The 19451-nt window shown below is 38.3% G+C and overlaps 1 protein-coding gene across 3 annotated transcripts in view; it reads right to left on the bottom strand.

Annotated features, from left to right (window-relative positions):
- CTNND2 (catenin delta 2) overlaps positions 1-19451 on the bottom strand; it is a 981613-nt gene that overhangs the window by 483831 nt on the left and 478331 nt on the right. For all 3 annotated transcript variants that reach the window (XM_021711379.1, XM_021711381.1, XM_021711380.1), the window contains one exon: positions 178-212. In XM_021711379.1, the coding sequence (XP_021567054.1) occupies positions 178-212 (35 nt within the window). The remainder of the gene's footprint in view (positions 1-177; positions 213-19451) is intronic.

Genomic DNA, 19451 nt, shown 5'->3' with positions numbered 1-19451 from the left:
AGAATTAAGAGAACTTAATTCTTGGTAAGCTGTGAGCTATCACAACAACTTCATTTAATTTTAACTATCATGGTGTTTTCCTGCTACTTACATGTTTCTTTCGAAAATTCACGAGAAAATTAATAGTAGAGAGATACATGTAGAAGTGTAAGTATTCATCAGTAAGATATGCATTACCTTGTGACTGCCAATGAAACTGCTCTTCTGCTGAACTGTAAAAAAAAAAAGAATACATAGATATAATGCATTGATTAGAAAAGAAATAACTCGAAACTATAAGACACAAAGGCACATTAGAGTAGTGATGGTGGCTTCAAGTCATTTCCTTCAATTTCTTACTGAGGAAAGGTATTCCATTTTGTACAACCTTAATTTTAATCAAATTTCTATATATCCCTTTTGATTCACAGTATTAGCGTGCTATAAATGGGCATTTTTCAGTAATTTGCAGAAAAACAGCTCATTCATTATAAAACCCAACCTATTAGACTCATTCCTTACAATGGCTTATATATACCTGTCATTTTACCCATTTCAGTTATTTTAAAATATAAGTTAAAATAGGGTCATATAGACTTCTTAAGGTAGCCTAATAAAGATATAACTCTCCTTTTTTATGATAGAGGTAAAATAGATTGAAATCTTCATTTGGACATAACACAGTAAAAAAAATCCATTTCAGTTGATTATTATAGCTTAAATTAAGTAATTTAAAAATTATAGCACTTTACCAACTGACTATACATGTCCAAAAGTCTCACTTAATAATATATCTTATACAATGATCCAGATAGAAAGGGTTGTTCACATACATATACCAAAGATATTGCACAGAGTGGCTGTATATAGGCAGCATGGATTCATTTGGAACGATTTATTACATATAAAATATATAAATAAATTTAAAGTTTCTAAATATAAAGAACTCTTTTGTTGTGTATGCAAACACTTCATACATTCCCCCTTTTAATACATCAATAATTAGTGAGAAATCTAGGTGCCAATTATTGACAGGCATTATTTTGAGAATAATTTTCTACACTCATTTCACTAGTCTTTACTCTGATCAAGTCGCTTCTGTGAATAGCTCATCAGTTTCACACCAGCGAGTGGATTTTAGACCTTCAGTCTGTACCTTAGAGGTGGCTTCTGGAAACATTTATGGGGCAAAAATAAAATTCTGGTATAAATCCATGTTCAGAAAAGCCACAATTGATGTAAATGAATATAAAAGTAGTCTATTAAGAGACATGTGACTTTACAGGGTATCTTGTTCCTGAGCCAATATACTTAGCAAACTGAAAAATGGGTTTTTATACAACGATGAGAGCTATAGACAGAAATGATACATGAAATGATAAAATTACAAACTCAGTCCAATGCAACTCTTTCTTATATCAAAGAGATGTAACATTATATAACAGTAACATCTAATTACAACCTTTAACCCTGAAAATATAAATGCAATACTAAAAAAAAAAAAAAATCAATATTTTAAAAACTGCAGGACAGGTCCACTGAGTAAGTGGCATTTGAAATAAGGCAGTCCCATCTTAAAATTCAAGAATCACCACAATGAGTCACAGTCATAGTCATCCTGGCTATTTTACTTCTCTAAGAGGGTTATTATTATTTCTCAGGGATATGAATATCAAAACACCAGTGCTTAAAAATCAATCCCACCAGTCATTTGCAGAAGCTGAACTACATAGAACCCAGGCCTACTGATTCTGGGTAATTCCAAATTCTTATCTGTGTCACAATCACCTGCTACACTTCTTAAATATACGAGGGGGGACCGAAAAAAACCCTGGAGTTAGCTTTTGGAAAGTGGGCCCCTTGCAGCACAGGCTTCCCTTGCTAGGTAAGTGTTCTAGGAACCCATCGACATCAGTGTGCCAGCTAGCGTTGTTGTGAGAGGTTGTGCTTGGCTTCAGTGAATTTCTTTTTGGAAATTCTTTCAAGTGTTTGCTCATTTCATGACAGGTGATTTATGAGAGCACCTGCCTGCACTGTGCTGAGTGTTCAGCAGTTTTTTACCAAAAATGGCATGACCCACCCTCCCTGTTCCCCCGATCTTAACCTGAATGATTTTTTGTTTGTTTCTCCAGTGAAAAAAGTTCTCACAGGGAAATGTTTTGCTGATGTGGAAGAGATGAAATAAAAATAGGCATAAGCACTAAAAGGCATTGAAATTGATGAGTTCAAAACCTGTTTTGAGTAGTGAAAAAAGAGGCTTGACGGGGCACTGCATCAAACAGAAAGTACTTTGAAGGTGACTGAGGTTTAAACATGTAAGACTAAATACACATTTTTTTAAACAAATAAATTCAGTTTTTTTGGGGGGGTAACCCCCTCGTTTTTATTATTAGGCCCCACCAGACACCTACAGTGTCAGAAAGTCTACAGGTTAGGCTGTGTCTGCATTGTGTGCAAGATTCCAAGATGATTCTTATATTCTTTTTCTACTAACTTTGAAAATCACTAGGTAATATTTTCACTCACAATCCATTATGAATTTAAAGCCAATCCACAACTTTACTCTTACATATTTTAAGGGTGGACAAAGTCGCAAGGTGGTATAATATTCCAAGTGTTTATATCCCAGGGATTTAAACAGGACCAGAAGACACTTTCATACTGGTCATGAGTTGAATGGAGAGCTCCCCTCCCCCAGAAGATATGTCTGCACCAAAACCCTGAAACCTGTGAATGGTAACTTATTGGAGAAAAGGTTTATTTGTAGATGCAATTAAGTTAATGAGTTTCAAATGAGATCACCTAGATGATCTAGGTGGGCCCTAAAGCCAATGATAAAAGTTCTTATAAGCAGTAGAAGAGGAAGAACAGAGTTCCATATGTTCTCACTCATAAGAGGACCTTGAACAATTATAATGCTATAAGAAAGTGACTGGCAGTAGTGGGAAACTGTCAGGGGAGAGGGGGAATGGGATTGACAGTTGAGGGAAACTGCTAAGGGAGGGAGGGGCTTACCTCATCAACAAGAATACCTGCATGATCAATGTTTATATACCTAACCCTGAATTGTACCCCACATCTTGATAATAAAAATTTTTTAAAAAGAAGAAGAAGAGGAGAGCCACAGATAAAGAGAGGAGGCCTCTGAAGACAGAGGCAGAGACTGGAGTGATGCCAAGGAATTCCTGAAGCCATCAGAATCTGAAAGAAGTAAGGAAGGAACCTCCCCTTGAGATTTTTAGGGAACATAGCCCTACTGACACCTTGATTGTGAACTTTTGTTTTCCGGAACTGTGGGAGAATAAGTTTCTATTGCTTTAAGACACTGGGTGGTTGTAAAAAATGAATACATTAAAAAGCTCTCAAGTTGTGTCTTCCAGGATTTGCTTCTATTTCTATCTTATTACATTCCTTTACCCATACAGCCATTTACTAAGTGCTTACTGGATACCAGAGCCCAGTTCATTCACAACAATCACAAACCTCTTTTGGGGGGGAATAACAGGCTTAGTCATGTTGAAAAAAACCTTGGTCACACAGCTCATAAGAAACTCAACAGGGGTTTAAACTAATCTTTCCAACTCCTAAACTCCCAATTCACCATGGAAAGCCACAGAGGGAAACTTGCTTAATTTACCACCCTTATAAAGCAGGACAAGGGAGGGAGTCCCGGAAAGTCACTCCATAAGCAAAGTCCCGCCCTACTCTCATTACAAGCACATTGAAGACCACAACGCCCAGTTCCTTTGCACATTGAGGGGAGCATGCAAAAGCCTGTGTGAGGTAGTAGCAAAAGGGCTACTTCCTGCCCAAGCACAGAAGGGCAGGCATGAAGTCGACATGCTGTCGCCTCTTAAGTCCTATGTTTAGATGGGTCCCCGAGTAGCCATGTGAAGACTTCTCTGTCAACCCACAGAAAACACAGAGTGCCAGCGAGAAATAAACCACTGTTGAGTTAAAACTCTAAGGTTGGAGGAGTGTTTGATTCTGTAGGAAAAATACTGACCAACACAGAAATGTGAGTTCATAAAGCATCTCTTGTTCCTCAGTCTTCCATATCACCAGTACAAAGTTGGAAGAAAATGTCCTGGGTAAGCCAATCACAGAGAGGGTGGTGCCACGGCTTTCCTCAGGATTTTTTTCCAGTCATTTACAGTGATGGGTGATTTTAGGTGTAGGACTACACATCGTGCTCTTACACAATATTTATTTTGCTGTTCATCTCTTTCAAAAGTGTTTCAATTTTATGATGGAACCAAAAAAAAAAAAAAAACCAAAACAGCACATTTTTTATTATGATTGAAAAAAAATACTATTGGCAGTGAATATGAAACTATCTTCTCAAAGCACAGGCACCTTCCTTCTGGGGAGACAAAAAGCATTAATCACTTCAATGGTTTCCCTGATTTCTTTAGCACAGTTAAAATGCATTAAAAGTATGGCTGATCACAGAGAATAGAAGTCCCCAGGGAAAGCTGGTTTGGATTTTATTTCCTTAAGTGTGTACTTTACTCTCTCTGCTGGGGAATGCTGTGCAATTGCATATTCGATGTATTTGATTCCTTCCTTTTAAAATGGTTCTAAGGTAGATGTTTTTAAAAAGTAAACGAACGATTTATTTATTCAGTAAACATGGATTCCTGCGTCTCAGATACTCTCATATCAGGTTTCTAGGAATTACCTGTCATAAACTTTCTTGCAATTATTTAATTCAGGAAATAAAGTTTGCTTTCACTACTGAAATGCCAATTCCTTACATGGGAACCATCTTTAAAGAAATTAATTTAAGAAAACCATAGATAAAATTTAGATCAGTTCATATGCATTTGAACATACCTATGTATAAGTTCCAGATCCCAATGACTGTGAGAAAAACACATAAGAAAGACAACCACAAATAGCATTTAACCTTTAAACATATACAGACATCAGTCATACTAGGAAAGGATTTTAGGAAAAAAAAGCACAAATCCTAATAGCTAATTCCTATATAGTTCTCACATTGTCACGGGCAATATTCGAACTGATTTACAGTTAATCTTCATGACAAAATTCTGGGAGAGGAAATATATTGTCCCATTGTACAGACAGGAAAACCAAGGTAAAAACATGCCAGGGAAGTTGCTGGAGGTCCCGCAGCCAGCTCATAGTGAAGCTGGGATTATGACCTTGGGCGTCTGGTTCCAGAGTCCACATTCTAAAGTACTGTTCTAGTCACACATTCGGCTGCTTCAGAAATAAATTCCTTTTTAATACATTGATTTCTTTCCCTGTGGGTTGATTCCTAGTAGTGAGATGACTTGTTCAAATAGTTCTTTGATAAATCTCCAGACTGTTTTCCACAGAGGCTGAACTAGTTTACAATACCAAAAACAGTCGATAAGTGTCCCCTTTTCTCCATGACCACACTAATACCTGTTGCTCTTTGGTTTTCTTTTAAAAAAAATTATTTTACTTTAAAAGTGTGGGGTACAAATGAGGGTTAGGTACATACATGGTCATCGTACAGGTAAAGTGTGGGTACCCTTATTGATGTTATGTGCTCCCCTTTTCCCTGGCAGTGTCCCACTTCTGCCAATTTCTTTCTTACAGTATTATGATAAATGTTCAGGGTCCACTTATGAGTGAGTACATGTGGTACTCAGATCTTTGTTTCTGTGATAAATCACTGAGTATTATAGACTCTGATTCCATCCAGGTAGCTGCAAAGTTCATAATTTTGTTTTTCTGCTCTTTGACTTTATAATGCTAGCCATTCTGACTAGTGTGAGGTGAGATCTCATTGTGGTTTTAACTTGCATTTCTCTGATGATTAGTGATGTTAAGAATTTTTTTTCATATGTTTGATGTTTTTTTAAAATGTTGATTTGTCCACCAACAATGGACTGTATAAAGAAAATGTGGCACATATACACCATGGAATGCTACACAGCCATATAAAATAAAAGGAAACAAATTCATGTCCTTTGTAGCAACATGGATGGAGCTGGAGATTATCATCCCTAGTGAGTTGACTCAGAAACAGAAAACCAAACACCTCATTTCTCACTCATATGTGGGAGCTAAATGGTCACAAAGATGAAAACAGCAGGGACACCAATACAGGAGAGGAAGAAGAGGTTAGGGTACAGAAATTACCTATAGGGTACAATGTTCACTATCTGGGGAATGGACCATCTGAGACCCAATCCTCACCACTACATAATATGCCCATGTAACAACCAGGCATGTGTACCCCCAAAACTAAAATTTAAAAAAATCAGTTACATCAATACAGTGAGTTTGACATGATGATTCCTGGAAAGAAATTTAAATAAATAAATAAATAAATAAATTTTTATATGACTAAATAAATCCACCATAAACCAAGTTAAAAAAACAAAAACAAAAAACAAACAAAAAAACAAGTCACATCCTGGGCGAAAATATTTGCAATGCATATAACCTACAAAGGAATACTTTCTAGAACATATAAATAACTACAAATCAATAAGATGGAGAATTAAAAAATCAAATAGAAGAGAGGTCATCAAATATGAATAGCTGGTGGAGAGTAAAAAATAAAGAAAGAAAGAATGTATGGTCACTTAACATATTAAAATAATTTGAGGAATAAAAAACACAAGATTCCTCTTTATACCTCACAGACTGTCAAACACTTTGAATGTCTGAGAATACTAAATGTAGGGCAAGAGATGGGGAAATAACTCTCGTACATCATATGGTAGGAAACCACATTGGCGAGTTGAGGGGCAATGCCTGATAATATACATGGAAATACCTAATCACTAAGCAATTCTGCTTCTAGGTAGAGACTTCAAGGAAACCCCTGTGCCTTTGCCCAGGAGACTTGTTCACGGTGTTTTAGGCCTATGTTGTTAGAGCAACAAAACAACTGTAACAACCTAAGTGTTCAACAACAGAGGAATAGACAAATATAATCATATGATTACATATTATCTACAAGTGCTCTTCAAAAATTCGTGGAAAATGCATATTATAAAAAATTAGGCCGGGCAAGGTGGCTCAAACCTGGAATCCCAGCACTTTGGGAGGCCAAGGTGGAGGGATTGCTTGAGCCCACGGGTTTGAGAGCAGCCTGGGCAACTTGGCAAGACCTAGTCTCTACAATAAATCAAAAAATTAGCTGGGCATGGTAGCACATGCCTATAGTTCCAACTACTTGGAAGGTTGAGGTGGAAGGATCTCCTGAGCCCAGCAGGTCGACGCCGGGGTGGCCATGAGCGTGCTACTGAACTCGAGCCTGGGCAACGGAGTGAGACTCCAACTCAAAAAAAAAAAAAAAAAATTATGCATGGATTCCAAACATTTTTTTGCACCAAAATAAACTTGCACTAATTTCCTATAACATGTCTGAACAGAATCCAGTTTGAGGGACTCAGAAAGATAAGACATCAGGTTGAAAATAGCCTCTACGGATTCTGCTAAAACTGAAGTAAGAGCAAACATCAAATTTATGGGGGAGGCTGAATAAAATAGTTGTGAAATGGTTGATGCTTTACAAAAAGCTTATGAGGACAAAGTCCCAAAGACATGGTTTACAAATGAATGACTTCTTTTCAGAAGGAACGAGATGATACTGAAGATGAAACCTGCTGTAACAGATTATCCACATAAGTTGTGAAGAAGAAATTCATTTTGTTCATGCCCTAACTGAAGAAGAATGACAATGAACAGACCAGGCAATCACCAACACTATAAACATCTCATTGCTTCAGCTTACACACTTCTGACTGAAAAATTAAAGTTGGGCAACATTTCCACTCAACGGACACCAAAACTGTTGCACCCAGATCAGCCGCAGACACGAGCAGAGCTTTCCACGAAAATTTTAAACAAGTGGGATCAAGATCCTGAAGCATGCCTTCAAAAAACTGTGAAGAAGGTGAAACACAGTTTCCCCAGTACAATCCTGAAGACAAAGCACAATCAAAGCAATGGCTCTGAAGAGGTGGAAGTGGCCCAGTAGATGCAAAAGCAGATTGGTCCCGTGCAGACGTCATGGCAACAGTTTTTTGGGATGCTCAAGGCGTCTTACTTTTTGATTTTCTAGAGGTCCAAAGAATGATAACATCATTATGAGAGTGTTTTGAGAAAGTTAGCCTAAGCTTTTGCAGAATAATACCTGGGAAAGCTTCATCAGAGGGTCCTTCTCCACCACAACAATGCTCCTGTTCATTCCTTTTATCAAATAAGGACAGTTTTGTGAAAGTTTCCAAAAGAAATCATTAAGCATCCACCTTACAGTCCTGATTTGGCTCTTCTGACTTTTTTTGTCTCCTAATCTTAAGGATTCTGTAAAGGGTATCCATTTTTCTTCAGTTAATAATGTAAAAAAGACTGCACTGTCATGGTTAAGTTCCCAGGACACTTGGTTCATTTATTGGTGGATTAAATGGTTGGGGTTATCACTTACAAAAGTTTCTTGACCTTGGTGGAGCTTCCGTTGAGAAATAAAGTTTATATGTTTTTTATTTTTATCTTTTAATTCCTTTTTTCTCTTAAATTTTTGAATTCTCCTCATATGCCATACATTGAAATAAATACTATTCAGGGGTTAAAATAAATTAGCCAGATACATGTGTAGCTTTTAAAAACAAAATGCAGAGTATTAAAAATGCAAGTTGCAGATATGAATTGTAGGACTGCAATGATACGAATTATAAAAACACTGCCTAAACAATATTGTTCATAAATATACATATATCGAGAGAGAATATAAATATATAGACTAAAAAGATACCAAATTCATGATGGCGATGGCTTCAGTGGGGGTAGGAAGGCAAGGAGAGAAATAAGTATGAAGAGGGTCACTTCTCTCCCTAATTTATCTTTAATGTTTTATTTTAGAAAAATGACATTAAGTTATTAGAAAAAAATGATAACGTTAACTTTAAAATATCTTCAATATTTGGGATAGAAAAAAATCCCCATGATTCTGTGTTTAGAAATATGCTTAGATAAATCCTTGTGATTCTATTGTACATAATATTCTTATCATATTAGAATCACTCCTAGCTGAAACTCAGATGATGCTAAACAATTCTGAAATATACAAGTACAAATAATAGTGGAAAGTCATGTTTAGAGATATATTAACTTTGTTTCCATTTCACAGATGAAGAAAATGGCAGTATTGCTTTTACAATGTTTCATGTTTGATATAGCTGGAACCTATCAAGTAAGCAGCCAATAACTTCCAAGTTCAGAGGGCAAGAAGGAAGGGGGAAAACTAGTTTAAACCAAAGGATAACCTATGAGTTCCTTGAGAAGCGATTTCCACCTCATCATTTCCAACATGATAGCCTCCCTAACCCACCTGCAGGCCATTTCTAATAAAATATATATATATATATTTTATAAAACATATATACATAAAACATATATATATATTTTATAAAACATATATACATATATATATATATATATATATGAAAGTTCAGAGAGTTTTCTCAATGTCAGGAAAAGACACAAATCAAAACCATTACCACAGATACTTCATCTATCATGAAGCTGCTCAAATACATTCTCTTATTCTCTTTTTCAACTTTTTGATGCCCAAAGCGTAAATCTCCTCACTGTATCATGTGAAGTATTATTGCTCACGATATCCTTCAAAATGAAATAAAAGTACACAACTATGAGGATTTTTCCTTTAGTTTGCTTTTGAGTTAAGCGCAATGTACCTAAAACATAAGCCAGAGAAACCATTGTGAAATAAATTGCTTCAAAACTGACCTTTGCTTCCAACCTACAGGAACAAAGAGTCTTGATGATGCCTGTAAGACCTGACCCTTGTATTCAGAGAGAAGAACATTTTTAGTTAAGAGTCTTGCATGCAGCTCCTCAAGAGAATAGGCATGGGTTGCAAAATAAAGTGACTCAGTCAAGTCTCAAATACTGAAATGTAACATATTTAGTAAAAATGGTGAGAAGTGGTCCCCCAAAGAAGCTTAGCTTTAGGCCGCTGTTGAGATTTTCCATTAGCACACTGTATCCAGGACTTACTAGTTTGGGTTAGCGCGTAGCCCTGCTTACCCTAGAACATTTTGTGGAACCGATATCCCTTTAAACTACTGCCTGTGGTTTCTATGCCTGTTTGTAATATATCCCCAAATGAATGTCGTCATATCTCCGCCATGCAATTAGAATATCGATTTATTTCTCAGATCACACTTTTTATTTTTGTTTATCTATTTTCATCAAAAATATAACGACAGCTATTATAAACATTTATACAGGGCTATGATGAATAGCTAAGATAGGAGTCCACAGCTGTGTAGTGGTCAAGTATGTGGGTGCTGAAGCCAGATTCTGGAATCCAGTTCTGACACTTTCAATCTAGAAAACTTTGGGCATGTTATTTACACTCTCTAACGGAGACATTGTGGGAATTAAATAAGTCAGCTTATATTAGGTAATTTTATGTCAGGTGATCAAGGGCCTGATCTTGAGGAAGCATGAAACTGCTTCCTCAGTTATTATATATTGTTAAAATGGTTTATATGTCTTATTGTTTATGGCTTAGTCTAATCAATTTCATTCTGGTCCATTGTGGGAGGGTCAAATGGGGGCAGACATGGAGAAATGGAACAGCGGACATTAAGAAAATTCCCAGGCAAGGTGATGTCTGCATGTAGGCTGCCAGTCACAACTAGTCCCAGAGAAAATGGTATAACCAAGTCACCACAAACTCTTCGTGAACACTACTCCCTGTGGCTTTAGGACACAGGAGAGAGACACTGTGCCAGCTCTCCAAGACTTTGCAGTTGGGTAGGGGCATGGGTAGTAAGCACACAGAACTGGGAAGTTGCTGTAGAAAGAGGGGTGCTCAAGGCATGTCTGCACCCAGGGCCCTGGGAGCTGCAGCAAGTCACTGACTCTCTCCAAGCCTCAGTTTCCTCATTTGTAAAATGGGGTCATTACTAGAATTTTTCCCATCTTATTAAAGTAAATTGTGTAAAGGATATAAAACCCTCAGAACAGTGCCAGTAACATACAAAGCATCATACACACACACACACACACACACACACACACACACACACACACACACACACAAACAAAAACACAGACATACACACATACACATAGTTTACACCAAAGTAAACGATCATTATCATGTGCAGAACATAGGCCTGAGAGAGTACAGCTGATTCACAGAACTGAAATAAGTTCAGGAGGTCAACCATATAGAATTCAACTTGCCTATGCTTGGGGACCAATAAATATTATCACGCAAATAAGTTATAGGCCCTGCAGAATTTATATTGTCTACCTGTTTGTTTCCCTCACACTAAAACAGGGAATTTAAAAAGTTTGTGATTTACAAAGAAAGATGATTTGCTTTTAAGCCATATGTTTTCCAGTCAGTGCCACACAAGGTGCCTCTCCTGGCAACCGCCATCTTTCTTGCCATGGTAAAAATCATAAAGACCACTTGCTCTTTTCAAAACCATGGGAGAAAATAAATCAGAACTGAAGTGCTATTATTAATTTCTTTTCAGTTTGAGACAGGGGAAATTCATATTCCTAAGCTAATGTTGTTGGTGTTTGGTGACTGAATTATCCAAGCAACTGATAAGGCAAAACAGTAATGGCTCCCACGCCATAGCCTGGATGCACACGGCTCCTAAATTTATCACAGAGTACCACAACACTGTCACATTTGTGAGCTAGCCAGCTAGAGCCAAAGAAGGGAGAATTAACATGAATTCTGTTTTGTTTGAATTCCTTCGAAATAAATACACCAGTATCTAACAACCACAAAGAATTAGCCAGAGGCCCAATTATCCTAAATATGCTATTTACGCAAAAGCCAAACTCTTACCATGGGAAAGAAATGCATTCAAGTTTCTCTTCCTCAAATTCTTTTATAGTTTGGGAGTTGACTGTCGTTATATTACAAGAGTCATATTATGGATAAAATTCAGTATCAGAAGCCACAACAAATGGTGTATTATAAAGTATGTTATATCTCCCTTCACAGCATCCTTGGAAACTTTTCATGCATGGGGTAGGTATTCTTTTTAAATATTCTTACTGATATACAAGAAATGTACAGTGGTTGGTTTAACATTTCCAAATCCCAACTCTGTAAGAAAATCAAGTGTCATAATATCTTTGCTGGTGGGCATTCCATAAATTGGAATGTAGAAAGCTGCAATTCCAGATGACCAGGGGTACAGTACATCCAGTTGACTCGGAGGTCCTACAATACAGTATTTTGAAGTGCTTTCCAAACCATCAAATTGAATAATTTGTATAATGTATGTGCTAAGTGTATACTGCTATATTATACACTGTTATATTGATGATACTCTTTGGGTGATCATTATCCTTCATGGTTAGATGTTGATTCACTGGAGAACTTCATTCTCAGATCCTGAGAATGAACAGAGATCTCACTGTATCTTGCAGTTGGATAATTCATAACTGATTGATTGATTGATTGCAGGAGAAAAGTACTTAGTGTGTTTGCTGATAGAGGTAGCACTTCTATCAAGATTCTCAGGCATTCCAAGTTTTAGTCTTTTGTATTTGGTATCTTTTGTTCCCAGGATTATCCCTGTTGTTAGAGCCTCTCAGTTAAGGTAGCCCCTTAAAACTTTGGAGACATCTCTGGACAAAAGGAGGGAGTCAAATTTATGTTTTCCTGGGTTCTTGTGATTGTGTGTGTGTGAGTGTGGCTATGCATGTGAATGTGTGAAGGTGCATACGTGTGTGTGTGTGTGTGTGTGTGTGTGTGTGTGCATGTCTCACTCATGTGTTCCTTAAAGGACACTAATTTTCTCACAGTTTTTATTTTCTCTTCTCTTACTAGTTCAGATATATCACACCCTGAGTACTGGATTTGACTATAATTGATATGATTTTATTAATATAAGTAAAGCAAATATCCCTAAGATATTTAACAAAAATACATGTAGATAATCAATGCCTAGTTCACGAGAAAGAGAAGAAATAATTTTGGGTTTATTTTTGAGCATCAACAGATGATGTGTAAGAATAAATTTCAATTTTAGTGCATTTATAGAGCAGAAACCATGTAATATTCATGTATGACAACTCTTGTGTATTATAGATTTTTATTTCCTTCAGAGCAATAGTGGCTTTTTGATCACCTGAGCCATCTGAAACCAGCTGGAAGTTCAATTTAAAAGTTTAATGCTCATAGCCGATCTATTCATAATGGTCCCAAACTACAAACAATAAAATGTCTTTCAACAAGTGAATGGTTAAACAAACTGATACATTCACACCAGGGAAATGTAGGTGCAAAAAGCTACAACTCTCAAGAAAACAATCATGAGTGAAAAAGTTAAATAACATTCTTGCCATGCAGGATTACAGAACTGGATAACAGATTAGTGGTTGCCAGGGTTTAGAGATGGGGCAGGGAGGCATGGCTACAAAGGGCTACATGTGGTTATCAAGTAGTCCGGAATCTTGATTGTGGTGGTAGTTACAGAAAGCTACTTATGGGATAAAATCACATAGACCTGAACACATACACAAGAGGATGCATGCCATGCTGGACTGTAGTAGTGTCGATTTCCTGTTTGTGGCATTTATTTTACTACTTATGCAAGGAGTTACCACAGTAGTGGAATTGGCTGGGGGCAAAGTTGCAGGATACCTTCTTGTGTTTTTGTCTGGCATATTCATAGGAATCTATGGTAAATCATTTCAAAATAAAAAGGAAAAAAATATATATAGTGGAGTGTGGTTTGCTACCACTTCCCCCCCAACTGGTTTTCCTATATGCAATTTGTTACACAATTATTTCCATGTAACACTTAAACTAGAACTAAAAGAAGATCGGAAATAGTAAAGACAGGGGGAAAAAAGAAAGAAAGAAGAAGATAGGGAGGAAGAAAAAAAGAAAAATGAAAGAAAGCCACTGCTCATGTCTGATTACTCTTTTGTTCTTCATTCTCATCAGTCAGAGCTCAAGTGACCCTCCCCTGGACTAATTTCTGCTTTGTTCTGTGAATGAAGGCATTATCCTTGGAGCAAAACACACCAGTGAGAGGCAAAGAATTGTGCTACCAGCGAAAAAAACTCCTCCATTATATGTATGCTTCCCTGCTCGTCAGTATACCGTATTCGTCTCCATTGCCAAATGTTCTCAGGGAAAATAAAAATGATATTTCGGCTTACAGTACTGGAGCAAAGAACAAGTCTTAGAGCATGCTACATTATCCTTCATTGGCTCCCTGCAAGCATAGGCATTGAAGTCAGGCCTTTGCCTGACAGATAATCTGCAGGGTAGCTACTGCAGTGCCAATCTGCTTCCACCCACTATTCTTACTCCTGGAAACTGGTCTCCTCGATTGATTACGTGCACCTGTTATTTTCTATATTTACTGTGGTGAAAAAAACATTCTGTTTGTTGGCCATGTGTATGTCTTCCTTTGAGAAGTGTCTGTTCGTGTCCTTTGCCTCCTTTTTGTTTTGTACCATGCTCACCACCTGGGTGATGGGCTCAAAAGCCCAAACTTCACCATCATGCAGTATACCCATGTAGCAAACCTGCACGTGTACCCCTTGGACCCAAAATAAAATAATGAATGAAAAAAATCACACACTAAAAAATTACTTTCTTTCCCACATTTAGCATCTATTATTAAATCTGGAAGGATGGGGTTAGACTCTCCCCTTCCCCAGGTACACCGCAGTTGTATGTGCCCCGAGGTTTTCCTTTCAAGAAGAATGAGGAGTTGAATGTACTAAACATTGTACTACCAGTCAAGTGGAGAAAACCATTTTAAAATCCATGGATTTGAATATTTCCTAATGTTCTTAAGATACTTAAAGCACATCTTCTCAGAAATCATCATTGAGATCCTTTATGTCCATCCATCCATTTTCCATTGTAAATGCCCCTGGAAACCCACTCCCCTAAACCAGCCTGGTCGGAGAATTTTGTTATCTCTAGCTCTGTGCCTGTATAGTATGAATAACGTTATTGACAAAGAGTCTCTCTTTGACCAAACTTAGACTCCTCTGAGCTCTCCTTTTATCTCTTATGAACTTCCTTACGGAGTGCAGGTCTAACAACAACCTGCTAAGTCTGTTGAATTGTAATCATCCATCCTCCATTCCTGATCACGTTCTATAACCTCCACCTCCTTTCAGATGATGACTGACCACCCTGAACTGCATTTTTCAAAAATCCTGTTAGGTTGGTTTAGCCTGAATCTTCTTTGCTTCTGAGGTTTCCTTTTAGTAACTGTTCACCCACTGACCCCGCCCTACTCCTTGGATATGAATTTTCATTTTCCTGTGTTGTATTCACAATTGAGCCCAATCTCCCTCCTCCACTACCAAAGCCCTCTGTGGTAGCCCCCCTTGAAAAAAAGCCATGTGTGCGTGTATGTGTGTGTCACATTTTCACTCTGTCACCCAGGCTGGAGTGCAGTGGAATGATCACGGCCACCGCAGCCTCAACCGGCTGGGCTCAGGGGATTCTTCTGCCTAGGTCTTCCAAGTAACTGGGAGTACAGGTGTGTGCCACCATGCTGGCTAATTTTTTATTTTTATTAATTGTAGACATGAGGTCTCGCCAAGTTGCCCAGGCTGGTCTTGAACCCCTGGACTCAGGAGATCCTCTCACCACTGCCTTCCAAAGTGCTGGGGTTACAGAAGTGAGCCATTGAGCCTGGCCCCTTTTCATTCTTTAACAAATGTTATGGCATACCTTTTCATTAACACCATCATAGATTCTCTACTGCCCAAGACAAATGTGAAGGAAGCAACATTGTCTCTCGAGACTCACTCTACACATATGTACTGAGATCACATGATCAGGGCTGGCTTCATGGGCCTGAAATCTAGGTAGTTGCGGAGTCTCATGATCAGAGGGCCCTATGCTTGGTTTAATGCTCTACTGTTGCCCTCCTGAAACTCCTTGCAATTTACAATTCTATGTGTACACTATGCGTGTCCATTGTTTCTTGCTGCCTCATTTGCACATAGCATTTGCAATGCCCTGCTGGCCTCAGGTGTTTTGTGGGAGCTGAGTGAGATTCAAGTGAGTACAAGGTCAATGTGTTACGTTTATGACTGCAGAAGTAGACGTACTGACAGCTCCAAAAAACCAGGCTTTTCTTTCAAACCAGAACTTGCTCTGAATGAAGAAGGCAATGACCTTCAAAGAAACACAATCAAGGGACCCTATCATATCCTTTCCTATTCATGTTAGCTAACCACTTATACTGAAAGTAGAAAGGGGAAGTCATGGCAGCCCATAGTTCAAGTTTCTTTCAGTGGTCTTTTACTCACCAATAAGAAAATGTTGGTAAGAGTGCGTGCACATCAAGAAGTGAAATAAAAATAACTATGTATTTTTCTGCAGTGTTTCCATCATACTGGAAAAAACAAAGTTCACAGGAATGTATAAGCTATGAAATGTGAAGTGCGTAATTTCAATGATTCTGCAAACAAGGTAACTGATCTTATATTGGTCATTAAATCTGGAATAGCACAATATAAATAGGAATCATAAAATTCATGTTAATAATGAAACATTTTATTTTATTTTTACTTAGCATTACCTAACTAGTAAGTGCAAAACACCATGACACGTCAAGAGCAAGATCACAGAATTAAAGGAAAAAGCTTTGATTTTTGTTTTAGTATCTTTAATGGCATTTTCCCACCTGATTTTTGAGCAACAAACCCCATATTTACATTGGGCACTGTGAAATATGTGACCATGGTTGACCTCAGATGGCCACTGCGAGGATTTAATGATATGGTATATACAGGTCCCCGGTTCAAGCAGGATATCAACAAATCCTCACCGCCTCCACCCAGCTGCCCCTCTCCTATTCTCCATGCCTGCAGTCTTCTCTGCTCCCATTGCACCCATCAATTATATCCGATGTCAGGGAGATCAACAGCCTAAAGCAGAAATCTGATCAAGGCAATCCGCTCACTACCTGTGAGATCAAGCCTCAGCTCCTCACCAGAGCATACTCCATCTATGAGCTACCCCTTGACCTACCTTGAGGACACTGACTTAGCTGCCTGCCTTAGACGAGGTCAACAGATGCCCTGCATCCTCTGAGATCCCATAGCAGTGTTATCACTTACCAAAACATGCTAGGATTATTTGCTTCCTAACAATTGTCTTGGCTGAACTGTGAACTCCTTGAGGACAGAGATCAAACAGTAGGAAGCTCTGTGCCTGGTACTCATAAAACGTGTTCACGAATGAAGGTACGCACAATTAGTACAAAGCAGAACTTCCTCTTAATTTTCTAAGTGTGCCCCTTATTTATTTTACTGAATTTTGTCTTTAGAATTGTACAGCAACACAAAGGGACTAAAACACTTGTATTATACTCCCATCATAAAGCATCACTGGGATAAGTAAGTAATCTACTGTGTGAATATTTTGGTTCGTACAATCCCGTTTGGAAGAAGAATATTCACTCATCAACAGCTGAGCTGTCGGTCATGTCCCCTCATCCTCACTGATTAGTTTGGATACTTGTCCCTTCCAAATCTCATGCTGAAATATCAGCCCCAATGCTGGGGGTGTGTGGGTCGTGGGGACAGATCCCTCACGAATGCCTTGCACAGATCCCTGCACCTCCATGACTTGCTCCCTTTGGCACCACGTGATACCCCTGCTCCCCCTTCACCTTCCATCATGAGTGGAAGCCTCCTGAGGACCTCACCAGAAGCCGATGCTCTGCCATGATTCTCGGACAGCCTGCAGAATTGTGAGTCAAATAAATCCCTTTTCGTCATAAATTACCCAGGCTCAAGTGTTCCTTTACAGCAGTATGAAGAGGACTAAGATGCTTACCCTTAATTATATATTAAATATTTTAAAAGCACTCATTATTTAACAGGGTACCATGGCAAATCCCTTTATGAAAACATTGAAAGCTTGATTTATATTTTTACATATCTAAATTTACATATGGCCATTTTCCCCGCTTAAAGTCAGGATATATGAGGAGGCAGCCCCCTAAAACCCGGAATTATTGTTTGGCGGGTGGGCCCCTGTTAGATAAGTGTTCTAGAAACCCATTAGCACCAGTATACCAGCTAGCATTGTTATGAGAGGCTGCGTTCAGCTTCAGTAAACTCTTTTTGGGAGAATCTTTCAATGCATTTGCCCATTTCACGAAGGGTAATTTACAAGTGCACCTGCCCACACCACGTTGAGTGTTCGGCAGTTTTTGACCAAAAATGGCATGATCCCCATACCCCGCCTTCCCTATTTACCCAAACTCACCCTGAACACCTTTTTTTGTTTGTTTTCCTGAATGAAAAAGTCCTCAAAGGGAAACATTTTGCTGACGCAGAGGAGGTGAAACAAAAATGGTGGAAGCACTAAAAGGCATCAAAACTGATGAGTTCAAAAACAGTTTTGAGCAGTGGAAAAAGCATTTTGATAGGTGTATTGCATTAAACAGAGAGTACTTTGAAGGTGACTGAAATTTAAACATGTAAGAATCAACACACAATTTCTTCTGAATTCTATTTTTTTGGGGGGTCCCCCTCGTACCATGATTCAAGAGAAAGCCATAGTGGACTAACTTATTGCTCTGTGTGGGAGTGACGGGGGTGGGGTCACATACGTAAAGATAATCTATCCTTTTTTGAGTACCACTACCTGTTATATCCCTTCATAGTCATTTCTTTTGTTTTTCAGATATTATACTCTGACCATCCCAAAGACTTGAGCAAACTAATTTCCCTCTCCCTAATTAAGCCCATTGCTATATTTCATCCACTCAAGCTTTCTGTTAGATGAAACATATTTTCACTTATAAATGTTCCATGATGTGTTCCTAGTGGCTTCTAATTGGGGACAATTATGAAAAGATAAATCAGAACTCATCAGTGGTAGCTGTCATTAGTATGTCCCTGTTCTGCTTCTGATGCCTACATGTTTGTTCAAGGCAATCGGGCGAAGCAGGACCCAGAGTGAGTCTTGATGAAGCAGCTCAGGAAACTCGCAGGCAGTAAGGACATCCTTCATTTTTAATTTGTTGATTTAATCTGGCTAGAGAGGAACTGACAACATTTTCATCACCTAACGTGCTTAATGGTCTAAATGAAATGAGTTGGTGGTGTGGGTTTACTTCCTCTCGGACCCATTTCTAAGTCATACAAGCCCCCGATAAATTGCTCTAATGAGCCCTTCTCGCAGAAAATGCACCACAGAAGGCTTGACTTTGGCATTTAGTATAGAGGTTCTAAAAGCATCAGAAAAGTGAAGTGATGAAAGAGTCTCTGGGAAGTGGATTCTTACACCCCTCAAAGCACAGGCTGTTAACAACCTAGGAGAAAATGCTTCCCTCACCAGAACTGAGGCTTCCTTCATTTTCTTTTCCTATTAAAGAAGAAATATTAAGGAAAACAGATGCAATTTTTGCTTTGTATTAGTTGAAATTGTGGGGATTAATCTACATTTTCACTACTGG

The sequence above is a fragment of the Carlito syrichta genome, unplaced genomic scaffold, assembly GCF_000164805.1.
Source record: "Carlito syrichta isolate Samal-C Ts95f unplaced genomic scaffold, Tarsius_syrichta-2.0.1 Scaffold302126, whole genome shotgun sequence".
NCBI classification, from domain to species: domain Eukaryota; kingdom Metazoa; phylum Chordata; class Mammalia; order Primates; family Tarsiidae; genus Carlito; species Carlito syrichta.
Note: the sequence above shows the minus strand (reverse complement) of the source record. Positions and strands in the feature narration are given on the sequence as shown.